General features: G+C 38.2%; 2 protein-coding genes across 4 annotated transcripts in view; one reads left to right on the forward strand and one right to left on the reverse strand.

Moving 5' to 3' along the window:
* Window positions 1–293: 293 nt before the first annotated feature.
* On the forward strand, window positions 294–9115 carry c1galt1a (core 1 synthase, glycoprotein-N-acetylgalactosamine 3-beta-galactosyltransferase 1a). The gene is made up of 3 exons (XM_055021927.1): window positions 294–625; window positions 5257–5927; window positions 7605–9115. The coding sequence occupies exons 1-3, from the start codon at window positions 475–477 to the stop codon at window positions 7770–7772; spliced, it is 990 nt and encodes a 329-aa protein (XP_054877902.1). The 5' UTR covers window positions 294–474; the 3' UTR covers window positions 7773–9115.
* The window catches only part of col28a1a (collagen, type XXVIII, alpha 1a), a 36920-nt gene continuing 32289 nt past the window's right edge, over window positions 9093–13723 (reverse strand). For 2 of the 3 annotated variants that reach the window (XM_055021920.1, XM_055021921.1), the window contains exons 34-35: window positions 13210–13459; window positions 9093–11139 (exon numbers count right to left, since the gene is read on the reverse strand). In XM_055021920.1, coding sequence (XP_054877895.1) covers window positions 10967–11139; window positions 13210–13459 — 423 coding nt within the window. In that variant the 3' untranslated portion in view covers window positions 9093–10966. The remainder of the gene's footprint in view (window positions 11140–13209; window positions 13460–13723) is intronic. The other variant, XM_055021923.1, reaches the window with a different exon arrangement.

The raw sequence follows: 13723 nt of genomic DNA on the forward strand, positions 1-13723 counted from the left end.
TCATGAGCCTGTTAAGACTTCCTTGGCATGAAGCCAAGTCTAACATTTGACATTTATTTGATGAACGAATGTTTATGCCACAGCAGCAGATCATCCTGTTTCTAATACAGCATAATTTGCTCAGAGGGCTAACAAGCTTCCAAAGCCCCTCCTCTCTTTTTTCACTTCCCTCTGATTGCATAGGTGCAGTTACATAAGGTCAATGCTGGTTTTAGCTCCGCCTTTTGAATAAAGGTAAGTTCAGTACCTTCTGCTGTTCAGCTACTCTGAACACTCATCACTGGTTAAACTAGAATTCACCCGTTCATTTATGTGAAATCTTTATTTATTTATTTGTCTTCAGATGTAGTGAGTTTTACCTTGATTGATAATCAGATTATTGAAAACTTAATATTTTAGGTAACTCCTTTAAGAATACATATCTTTTTCACAGGTCTTTATTTATTTTATTTTATTTTATTAGATTTTTGAAGAATGAGGCCTAAAAGTGTGATGTTCACCATTGGATTGATTTTTGGATATTTTTCTCTTCGCTTGTTGCTGACCTCCATATATTCAAAAGATCCGGTCTCAGACTCTGTGAGGAATGAAAAAAATCTACTTCATGCTTATGACATACACAAAGGTATGTTTTTATTTGGTAAGCCTACCTTATAAAATGTGAGCTTAAAATGACCAGAGTAATTATCAGAATGTATGCATTGGCATTCTTGGTTTGTGTTTTTAACTGTGAAAGTAGAAATGAAACGTCTTTTAAGGATTTCATATGGTTGTCATTTTAGCTATTTTTCTATTTAGTGGAAACAAGTGTAGATGGTGCCGTCTGACAATAAAATATTATAATTGTATTGGCTCAAATAAAACCCAAATCTTATAGTCATCATCACTTTTACAAAGGAACAACACGTTTAAAAATAAGTTGACATACAAGTTAAAGGACTTTAAGTTTTTTACATTTTTATTATGGCTATTTTAAGAAACCATAAAAACATTTACCCGCACTCAATGATGCTAAAAAACCTGCTGTGCAGGTTGGGTAGATAAGCAGTTTAATAAACTGATAGACATTTCTGGAAACATTCATATTCATAGCATGAATGCACTTCAAAGTGATCTCATTTATTCTTGTTACTTTGATTAGGGAGCATTTACATGGTGGAGTAGGTTCTCTCCAGTAGAGGTACATTTCAACAATGAGGTTTTAAATCCATATCAGAATGGGTAAAGATTCTAGTTCTTTGCTTGTAACATTCTCCATGTTAAGTGAATCCACCCTCAACGAGTTTCCCTGGCAGAAATAAAGAGAGGAGAGAATTGTAATGTCTTCCCCCCTCTCCTTGTCCTATGTCCTGTCAGCCTACTTTCAAAAAATACAGGCCACTAGAGCCACAAAAAAAAAAAATGTTCCAATTCATGTCACAAATGGATTATTATAGTGTGGAGAACATAATGCAGATGAGCTGAGCACGTCTGCATTATGTGAAGTGCTGATATTTATTTTGAAGAAAATATGTTTCTTCAAAGTAATTGAAGAAACATGTTGACTTTCTTCTTGCATTTCCTGGTGCTGAGCAAATGATTCATTTTGTCATGCGAATCCTTAGGCATTTCTCACAGACTTGGTTTAGCAAGTGTGAACTAGATGAACATAATTTTTTTAAAAATAGGCGACTCTTAAGTTGCACACATTAAAACAGAGTCTAAACCTGTGTGCCCCTGATCCCTGTGGCTGTTTGATGAGGGAAAACCTTTGATGAGGTTTGATGACTGTGAGTGAAGCTGAGATAGCTACATTCACACTGTGGTTTAACACTTCTTCAACTTTTTGGTTGAGTCGTAGTTTGAAGACGGGTTAAGAAGAATCAGACTGAGCTCATCATACAAAAAGGTACCAAAGATTCAGCAGAATTATGTACGAACTGTAAAATGAAGGCCGATGTTAATAACTGGAGAAAATGTGAAACAACAGTAATTTGACTCATGCTAGATATTGATTTAAACTTACTGAAAAGATGAGACTGAAACTGAGAAGGAAACATACATGCAGACAGAAAACACTCCACCACTCCAGGATGTAAGATATTCTATTAGGAAACAGTTTTCTCTCTCTGCTGGGCGGAACGCTGGTGAGCGGGGTTGAACTGGTTCTTCCGGAACCAAGACTGAGTGAGACACATCCCCAAACTTGATGAGCAGTCCACGAGTGTTAACAAAGGCTAGTCCTGTATTGTACTTTGCATTATACTCACTCATCTGCACTGTGTCAACAGAGATGACACAGAAGATGTGCAGAAAAAACAGAGCTTATGACTGGTTTTTCTGGTCAGTCCTCTGTGGATGTTGAACTTTAGTGAAATTAAGCCATGCTGAAACACACACTGGTGTGGAAACACCTTTGGATTCCCCAAAGCTGGTTTTATGTTTTCATAAAGTATTAATACCTTAATATTGTATTTATTTGCAAATTAAATAAATAGAATTTTATCTGTAATAAAAAAAATAGTTATTGACGTGTGAATGCGCTCTTCACACACATTATGTGTGTGACGTGTGTGAAGAGTATTACAAGCAAGCAAAGTTGTAAAGTTATAAGGAATAACAGACTGTTTCTCTGGAATGGGAAGGCCCCTCGTATAACTACCCAATTCTTACAAAACTTGCCAAACTTTAGATATTACTACTGGGCTTCAAATATTAGATTTTTCAGATAGTGGCTCCAGTCAGATGGCTCTTCTTCTTCTCCAGCTTGGCTTGTTATGGAGGCCAACTCTGTAAACTTGTGTCCTTGGCAGCCTTACGGCATCCACCATTACAGCCCCCAATTAAACCTTCTACTTCTAATATCATAGTTGATGCATCCTTAAGGCTATGGATGCAATTTAGACGGCATTTTGGCTTGCAATCTCTTTCTGTCCATGCTCCTATAGATTCAAATCATAGCTTTCTGCCGTCTCTCTGTGAGACGGTGGAGAATAGGAATTTCAGCTTTTCACGATATGTATATCTGAGAAGTCTGATATCTATCCATTTTTTAGATATTTGCAAGTGCGCAGCTTTGTCTGCTCTACCTATTTGAATTTTTCCAACCTTCCCAGGGATTCACCCTTTGACATTTTTCTAAAACCTACTGTCAAATTGAAAGGGGCCATATCTTTTATTTACAATCAAATCACACTTTGACGCCCACAAACCCTGAATTCCTTTCGATGACATTGGGAGGAAGACCTTGGACAGGCCATTTCAGAGGATCTTTGGACACAAATCCTGTCATAAGTGCATAAGTCCTCTATTTGTGGCAGACAGGATCTAATCAATGCCAACTTGTATATCGCACTTATTATACTAAAGTACTTCTGGCCAAATTTTACACCAATGTTTCTCCTGCCTCTGATAGACGCCAGGATTCTCCAGCCAATCTGATCCACACTATCTGGCTTTGTCCTCAGCTTTCTAACTATTGGTCCAAAGTTTTTGCTATTCTGTCAGACATTTTTGACAAGAAATTGGAGCGTGACCCCTTGACTGCTTTGTTTGGAGTTGCACCTCCACAGTCCACCCTGTCCTCCTTTCAGAAATCATTCTTGGCTTTGTGCCAACTGCTTTGGCACAGAGAATAATTCTAATAAAATGGAAGTCGCCTCAACCTCCATCATATATTCATTGGCTTCGAGGTACACTGTATTTCATAAAACTTGAGAAAATCCATTTTACTTTAAGAGGCTCTTCTATGAGATTTTTGGGTTTGTGGAGCCCCTTGTTAAGAACCCTCAGAAAGATTAACTTCCCTAATGTTCCAGACTGATGAAGCTGTTATTTCTTATTCTTATCAATATCTTTTTTCTTTCATCTTCTCTCTTTAGTTTGACTGATATATTGACAGAAGTATCCCCTGGCACCTGAATTTATTTATTTATTTCTTGTTTTGAGTGTGTTTGTATGGGTTGAGGGAAAGAAATGTACATATATTTGGTCCTGTGCTTTTTATTTTATTTATTTTTTCATGTATATGTTTCTGTCCATTAGCACAGTATGTTTACTCTGATTTGACCCATTTAATGCATTTCATGTAGGTATGTATATGTAGGTAGAATTGAGTTTGTTCTAGTCCCATTATGTTTGTATGTTAAAGGTACACTGTTAACTATATAAGCATTGCATTGCCTTTACATTGTACCTCATGTTTAAAGCATAAATACATTTTTGAAAAAAAAAAGAATGACTAACTGAAACTTCAGTTATCATTCAGCGCAAACCCATTCATTGATGTCTCATCCCTATCCTGCAACACAAACCCAAATAAGTGGAAGATAGAAATAAGAACAACAATAAATTACGTTTTCTTTTACCTTGAAGAAAGCCCAACATAATTTCTTTTATTTTGGTTGCTGCAGCTACTAGATGCAGTTCGTCAGTGCAGGACCCACCACTGCTGGTCACTAACATGTTGCAGTCAGTGCAGCCGCAGCCGTGCAGCCGCAGCTGTGCAGCCGCATGCCAGTCAGATGTGGACTGCAGTCACACTTTGAATTACACATTCAAGCCAGCTGACATTAGCTTTTGTTAAAGACAGTTTCATACATGGTGCGTGACTTTGTGTTTTTGTGTTTATGATGTAAAGCACTTTGAAATGCCTTGCTGCTGAAATGTGCTATACAAATAAAATTTGATTGATTGATTGATTGATTACAATAGTAGTGCACCATGTACTACTATTGTAGTAGGAGGGCAGTGATACTACAGTGATAGTGTCAGGATCTCAGGATGTTTTGTAGTTTGATTTGACTCTAGTTTAATTATTATTTTGTATTAGTTTCTTATTTTGATAATTTTGTTCCTGTTTTTCTTTATTTCAGTCCCTTCATAGTGATAGCAATTTATATGAGTTTCTTCCATCTAGTCATTTTTAGTTACTCTAGTTTAATTATGCTTCACTTGTTTAGTCTGTTAGGTTCATTTCCTAACAGGCTAAACAACTTCATCCACTACTTCAGCAAATAAGATTATTTTAATAAAACTTCCATTTCAAAGTCCCCGTGAAGACAAGTGGGTTTGATCCTCAAGTTGAGAAAAATAAGCTGTAAACATAATACAAAAGTTTGAACTTGTAGTATTTTGACTGAGATCTCAGTTCATTGTTTTTACTTAATTAAATCTTTGAACAAATTTGATATTTTGTTGATCGATGGCTTTATGGATGTGACTCAGCACTGTTCCACTTCATCTTACAAAAATATTTCTATTACTTTGAATTTTTAGAGGCAAGTCAGAAGAACAGCTCTGTAGAGAATCACCCTAACTCTCCACGGATCTTGTGTTGGATTATGACGGGACCCAGGAATCTGGAATCACGGACCAAACATGTCAGGCAAACATGGGGCAAGCATTGCCACCACATTCTGTACATGAGTTCAGTGAAGACAGACTTCCCAACTGTGGAGCTGAATGTCAGTGAAGGGAGGGAAAACCTGTACTGGAAGACCATCAGAGCACTCCAGTACATCCACCAGCACCATGAGGACAAAGCCAACTGGTTCCTGAAAGCAGATGATGATACATTTGTGGTCATAGAGAACCTGCAGTACATCTTATCCAAGCTTGACCCCGAAAAACCATTGTACCTTGGTCGAAGGTTTAAGCCTTTCATCAGCCAAGGCTACATGAGTGGAGGAGCAGGTTACGTCCTGAGCAAAGAAGCACTGAGGAGATTCATCAAAGGGTTTGAAACAGGACAGTGTACGCACTTCTCCACAATAGAAGACATGGCTCTGGGAAAATGTATGGAGACGATGAAGGTGGAGCCAGTGGACACCAGGGACGTGAAGGGCAGGCAAACATTCCACGCTTTTCCTCTAGACCACTACGTCATACGACAACTACCAAGACCTCGGCCGTGGCATATGATCTACGACTACTATGTTCCAAATGAGGTAAGGAACACAAACCGCTGGTTTGTAGGAAAGCCTGTATTTTTTCTGACAGTATAATGGAAATCATAAACTGGTTTCAACTGGGGGAAATAACACACTAAATATATTTCTAATGGTAAATAACAACCCAGGTAATCCACACATAACAAACTAATCAAGAAAAAATTGGTCCATATGTGAATGTATGTGCAAGAAAGTGCAACAGTACAGTGATAAGTACTGAACACAATCGCATTACAAAAATTGATTAAATACTTATAGAAAGTCCCAGTTGGTCCCGTCTGCTGAGAAATGAGAGACGATCATGGCTCAGCTGGGATTTTAGCAAATTCTTCACACAAAGCAGCTTCTGAAGCAACTTCTATGCTCTGAGTTTGGAGCTCCAAGCTCCACCCTGTTTCATTTCAGTCTCTGGCCAGACATTTTATGATAAACCTAAACCTCCTATGCAATGTAAAAACAATGGCAAAGAAAACTAAATAGGTCTTCATTTGATTTTTGATGAAGTCCTGTCTCAGAAATGTGGTTTATGATGAAATTATAAATATTTCTATATTATCCATCTTATGGCACTGACTGGAAGATTCAGAAGTTTAGTAATGCTTCTGTTACTGTTTCTGTTGTGAAACTGTAAGATTATTTCCTCTTATCAACAGAATCAATCTATGTAAAAGTTATCACCTATCACTTTGTTGATACTAGAGTAACAGATATTGATATCTAAGTAGCACATGGAAAGTTTTCTGAATCCTTACATATTTCAACTGTTTTCTTGCTTTCCTTTGTCTTTTTCTCACATCTATTTCTTTCTATTTTGGATATTTATTCTCTGTGTAACATAATTTACATTTGAGCTCTTTTCAAGATTTCATGTCTTGGGTTATTTCCATCCTCTGGTGTGAAAATGTATATCAATGAAAATATGAAAAAAGAATATCAATGTGTTCAATGCCCATTTTACAGACTGTGGACTGATAAAACACGCTGCTTTGGCCTTTCAAATCCAGATGTAATGTTTTACAATTATGATTAAACATGTTTGGCCTATGACAGAGTATATGTTGGAGGCTTTTCCCCTTTCTGCAACAACATTATCTCATGATGAGATTCTTCATCATTTTTATACTTCTTCATAATGAAGAAAGAACGATTGTTTCCATAAACCCAATGTTTTCAGTTGTTATATTTACATTTAAAGCTTTTTGGCAGTGCCTTTTCTTCAAAATGTCAGTTCCTATGGCTTCTGCTGTTCCTATGTATTAGATACAACTTAATTCATTGGCTCATTTATGTCGATTCCTCCGTATGTGCAGATTACTTGGGTTGTTAAAGGTGTGTGAACATTGTGTTGATGCTAAGGCTGAATGAAATGAAAAGAAATGATACAAACATTTTCAAGTATTTCCATTGGATGTAGAGCTCTCTAAAGTAATGAATATATTGAATGAATGTTTTTATAAGTGGAACCTTAACTAAATAAAAATATAATAATCCATAACAAGCCTCTGCTCCCAGAGGTCATTCATTCTCTGGATAATATTTTCTGACTGTTTTCTAAATCCTAAACCTCTCACTTCATGTTTTGAGTGAAAACGGCATGAAACATCATGAAACCCCTATTTTTCAGGAAGCTACTAAATGTTGTCTTTCTCTTTTTCTATTTCCCTATTTGTACAGGGTCCAAACTGCTGCTCAGATTTTATTGTATCTTTTCACTACATTTATGCTGTTCAGCAGTATGTGCTGGAATATTTTACCTACCATCTGCGACCCTATGGATACTCATATAGATTCAGGCCTGATGAAATGGTGGAAGCGAACAACAAAACTAATGAAGGAGGATGAGAAGATGAGTGGAATGGGAGCGGATCAAGACGTAGGATGAAGTGGATGAGTGGGGAGGAAAGAGCTTGTGATGGGGGGCTTCTGGACTCTTTTCATAAAAAAAGGGTCCAGAAGCCACGATAATGAGTGTGAAGAGGGATGACTAGAAGCACCGGGATGACACAGAAGAGGAATTCGGGAAGAGAGAGAAGAGAGTAAAGGAGACATAAGACAGAAGGTGAGCTACAGGGAGCCAGTCCCTCCACTGGCTCCCTGTAGCTCAAAGAATAGACTTTAAAATACTGTTGTTAGTTTATAAATCACTGAACGGTTTAGCACCACAATACATCAAAGATCTGCTGTTGTTGTATCAACCTTCCAGACTCTCAGGTTCTGGTTCTGGTTCTGCTCTGCATCCCCAGAACCAGAACCAAAAGAGGAGAAACAGCTTTCAGCATCTATGGACCAAAAATTTGGAACAAACTTCCAGAAAACTGTAAAACAGCGGAAACCCTGACTTCCTTTAAATCTCAACTAAAAACACACCTGTTTAGAATTGTATTTGAAATGTAATATGTAACAATGTATTTATTATTCCATGATGCATGACTTTGTGTTCTTGTGTTTATGATGTAAAGCACTTTGAAATGCCTTGCTGCTGAAATGTGCTAGAAAAAAAACCCAAAAAACAAGAGCAGACAGTTTTCTGCCCAGATGTACAATCTGGACATTTTTCTGAGCCTGAGATGTGATTTGGTCAAACATTAGTGGCAGAATAATTAGACAGATATCCTGTCTACCACAGCAATGTTTTATAGCTTCCAGAAAAGGTAGCTATAAAACAGATCAAGTCACCTGGACTCTCAGTTCTGAACGGTCACGTCTCATATAAATTTATTGTTTACTTCATTTTTTTTCTACAGCAGAAGTGGTGTCAAAAACTTCTGCTGTATTCAAAATGTTGGAAAAACGTAATAAAAATGACTGAAAATTAACTAATGAAAATCACACAATATTTTTGAACTGTGGTTCAACCTAATCATTAAAAAAATCTAATGAAACAAACTTGGCCAAAAATGATGCTACCTGCCTTAATATTTTGATGTGTGAACTTTCAAGGGAATCAGATGATTTGTGTCACTGACTTCTCATAGGCAACCTGTTCTAATTGTCTCGGGTTTGAAAAGTGCCTTTTATTGGCATGTCATAATACTGCCACGGTTATGTTTTTAAAGTCTGGAATGTAAGGTTGAGTTTCTGATTTTTCCAGATTTAAGAGAGTAAAGGTTGTTAAAGCCAAAAGTTGCACTTGTTGGATTGAGAAACAAAATCTAGACAATATTGTCACTGTATAAAAAAGGTTTATTTTATTCGTGTGTAAGCTATTCCTTCAGACACAAACATAAGGATAAACAATAAAAGACATTTTACAATGAAGAGTTTTTCATGCATCATTCACCATAAAGCTGCTGCCGACTGAAGACAAACTGAAGTACAAGAATGGATAAAACATAATGTAAACATTTTGTAGAAATACTATTACTCATACATAATCACTTTTACAACAAACCAGCTACAGACCGAAAATATTTCCCACATTGTAATTCCCTAAATACAAAATATTTTATATGCACGCTAAAATTGTATACATTGAGACTCATGTTCAAAGGGCAAGTAAAATAATCTCTATTCTGTTTGACATTTTTTAATTAGTGTAATAAATGATATAAATTTGTCATGTACTTAGTAATTTCATTTTATGGAAACGGAGACCTCATTATCTGTCTGTTGCATAGCAACTTTACAGAATTGAGTAAAGATAGTGACTTGCAAAAATATTCACAGCACTTGAAAGTTTTTACATTTTATTAAACTACAACAATTATTTTTCATGGATTTCAGGTAAATGACCAACACATTACAATGGATAATTCTAATTATATATAATTATTTGCATTGTGGAGCAAACTTTCAGAACCAACTTGGAAACATGAAATGTTTCAGTTGTTGATTTTTTTATGTTTTTATGAAGTAAAACACTTTGAACTGTCTTGCTGCTGAAATATGTTGTACAAATAAACTTGGATGATTTACTTTGAACATCTACAGACTGAAAATGTTACCTTTTAAAAAAAGTTCATTGTCAATCAGATTGGTTTGAGAGCATCAATGAATGTCAAATTTCTAGAGGAAATTAATCTGAGATTCACAGTTTCCCACCAAATGTAGCATTTTGGTTCCATAGAACAAATTTTGCTTTGTCGCCTTTATGACTAGTGGCAAACTGCAATCAAGATTTCTAACTAATGCGCTACTTTGTGTTGGTCTGTTACATGAAATGCTGATCAAGGTTTATGTCTGTAACTGACAGAATGTTAAAGACTTCAGCTTTCAGGGAAACATGTTTGTGTCCAAGCTGCTATTGTCAGCATGGACTTATTTCATTTGTATTTAGTCAAATTTAGGTAAATCTGATCTAATATGTTGGTTTTCTTTGTTCTACACAGTCTTGAAAGCTGGCATTACATAAAAAATTGTCTACTTGAACTAGACCAAAAACAGATAAAGATGAAGGTTAAATGAATTATTTTGTGTTTAACTTGACAAGAATTCAACAGATTTTCTTTCCGTGTGATATTCCTGAGATGTCTTGTCCTGAATTTGTGCTTTATAAATATAAGTGGAATTCAGTGAAATGTCTTGTAACTTACTGGCCCAGCTTAACTCAGCGCCATTAGTGGTAAACTAGTGAAGCTTTAGGACCTGAACAAAGTTTTATGTTAGCCTGAATAGCAGGTAGAAATTGAGACCAAAACAAGCTGAATTTACAGGGTGTATAACCAAAAGCTAGATCCATGACTGATGAAAAAAAAAATACAATCTTGTGCTTAAACACAAAGTTTAAGCACAAAATCAGGTTCACTTAACTCTCATAATTAATAGCTAAGTCATAACTATAAGGTAGTTACTTGTATCTTATAATTATATAATTCAGATTTTTTATATTTTTTCCATTACAGTTGTGGAAATGGGCTTCCACTGGGCCGTGTTACGAGCCTGTAGGTTAGAAGAACCAGTTCTTCAAACCAACAGAGAGAAAGGAACAAAGAAAGTTCAATGGAAACAGAGATTTCAGATAGCAGCAACATGTCAGATCATGACAGATATCGCTTCAGGCACTGCTCTTTCATGTTGCCCAACATCCCGCCAGTCTTTTACAGGTAGACGCAGGCGTTCCTGCAATTAGCTTCATTCTCAAAGTTGTTTGTGTTGCCCTGACAACCGCCATACCAGAACTGTGCGCAAGCGTTGGCCTCTGGGTCGTAGTACCACCTGATCCTGTACTGCCGACACGGACCGGGTTCAAGAGGCTGGCTGCACCCCCCACCTGGAGGATGAAGAAGGGAACTGTTTAGGTGGATCATCATCATCATCATCACAATGTGGCAGGTTAATACACACATAAGCTAATTTGCAAATTAACTGGTAAAATCTACATTGGTCTAAATAAATTGAATTCAATAGTTGCCAATTCCCAAACCAGTGTGGTAGCATGCTTACGGTATTCTGGGAGATGTAGGCAGAGGAAAGATTTTAAAGTAAAAATACATCCATTATGACTTCAAGGAGGACTTTGAGTAAGACAAAAAATAATATACTTGCAACATTTTTGTAAAAGGGTGACATTGTGACAAAAATCATTTTTATAATTTGTGATTTTTAAAAATGAAAATCACAAAACAAAATAATAAAAATATGATTTCTAAACCTGAAAATAAACGGCAAAAATGAATGATTAATAATGTCTGCAATTCAATCATCTACTCCCGTTCCTTTGAGCAAACCACAAGCACTAGTCCACTAGCACTAGTTGTATGAAACAACATGGCAGTAAAAATGCAGTCATCAATTAGAACGACAACAACAAATATTACATTTTGCACCATCAGAACCACAGGTTCTGGGAATGCAGAGTAGACTTGAGAGGTCTGGAAGAAAAGAACTTAATTTGGTCAAAATGGTGGCGTTACATCTCGATCACAAATCTGCTTCAGAATATTATTTTCCAGGACTATATCAGTAACAACAGCTCTTTAATGTATTTTGGTGCTAAGTTGTGACCAGTTGTACAGCGAGCCAATGAGGAAGGAGCGCAACGTTCACTCAGATCCAAAGCTTGCTGCTGGTACCAAACATGGCCCCTCCTCTGGAGACTGTAGAGGACGAGTCCCAGACTCTGTCTTCATCCAGCCACAATGTGGCAGGTTAATACACACATATTAACCTGCTAGATCCATGACTGATGAAAAAAAAATACAATCTTGTGCTTAAACACAAAGTTTAAGCACAAAATCAGGTTCACTTAACTCTCATAATTAAGTGAGAGTTAATTATGGTAATGCAAATTACCGGGGTCTTCTGTTTATCCGGGGTCGGGTCAGGGGGGTAGCAGCTTCAGAAGGGAGGCCCAGACTTCCTTCTTCCCAGTCACTTCCTCCAGCTCCTCCGGGAGAATCCCGAGGCGTTCCCAGGCCAGCCGGGAGACATAGTCCCTCCAGCGTGTCCTGGGTCCTCCCAGTGGGACGTGCCCGGAACACCTCACCACGGAGGCGTCCAGGAGGCATCCTGAGCCTCAACTGGCTCCTCTCCATGTTGGGGAGCAGCGGCTCTACCCTGAGTCGCTCCCGGATGACCAAGCTTCTCTCTCGAGGGAGAGCCCAGCCACCCTACAGAGGAAACCCATTTCGGCCGCTTGTATTCACGATCTCGTTGAACCTTGAAGCTCATGACCATAGATGAGGGTAGGAACGTAGATCGACCGGTAACTCGAGAGCGTTGCTTTTTGACTCAGCTCTCTCTTCACCATGACGGACCGGTACAGCGCTGCTTCACAGCAAACGCTGCACCAATATCCACCTGTCGATCTCCCGCTCCCTTCTTCCCTCATTCGTGAAGAAGATCCTGAGATACTTGAACTCCTCAACTTGGGGCAGGACATCCTTTTATTGACCCTTATTAAGCTGGATCCTCATGAAAACCCAATGTAACATCTGTTCTTTCAGCTTCAGTGATTTACTCCTCCATGTATAAAGAACATAAAACTTTGTGGCCACATATGTGTCAGAGCTCTATCTGTTCAAACTTACATAAAATCTCTTTAGCTTTTCTGTTTCTTTTCAGGCATATGAATTTAACATGCTAGAGCAGGGGTGGGCACTCCTGGTCCTCGAGGGCCGGTCTCCTGCAACTTTCAGATGCATCTCTATTTCAACACACCTGAATCAAATAATGAGGTCATTAGCAGGACTCTGGAGAACTTGTCTGCATTTAGGAGGTGATTCAGCTGTTGGATGCAGATGTGTTGGACCAGGGAGACATCCAAGAGTTGCAGGACACCAGCCCTCGAGGACCAGGATTGCCCACCCCTCTGCTAGTTTGTTGTGATTCTGCTATTTACCTGATACAGGTGACGCGGTCGGAGTTGGTGGTGGTTGGTCAAAGGTTCTATGAAAGCCCTTCACCTCACCTGGCCAGTCGGTCGGACTCTGCCGCTGCACCACAGAGTTCTGCCCTGGGCCCGGCTCTCCCTTCTCACCATGAGGGATAAATGGTAGATCTGGCTGCTTGTTGGACGGCTCCATTGTCACCTCAGGGTCAAACTGGTTCTCATGAGGCCACAGTGATTCAGTGGGTTGTGGGGAAGGTGGCTATAGGGAAACGGATAAGCAAAAGAACAAAAGAGTCAGGTTCTGATTCACCATGTCAACCAGAACCTGTGTGTGTGGTTTAACTGTCAAACCACACACACCGTGTTGCAGTGCTATCTTCACTTCACTTCACCAATGCATAAAATAGAAACAGTCACAAACAGGCCCTTCTGGTTCACTAACTGAGTCCTATTCTTCTTGTTTTTACACACCATCTGCTCTCTTTTGTGCCACACAGGTAGGACAAGAACAGAGAAGGGTTTC

This window comes from Poeciliopsis prolifica, unplaced genomic scaffold, assembly GCF_027474105.1.
Source record: "Poeciliopsis prolifica strain line A6 unplaced genomic scaffold, Auburn_PproV2 SCAFFOLD080, whole genome shotgun sequence".
Taxonomy (NCBI): Eukaryota; Metazoa; Chordata; class Actinopteri; order Cyprinodontiformes; family Poeciliidae; genus Poeciliopsis; species Poeciliopsis prolifica.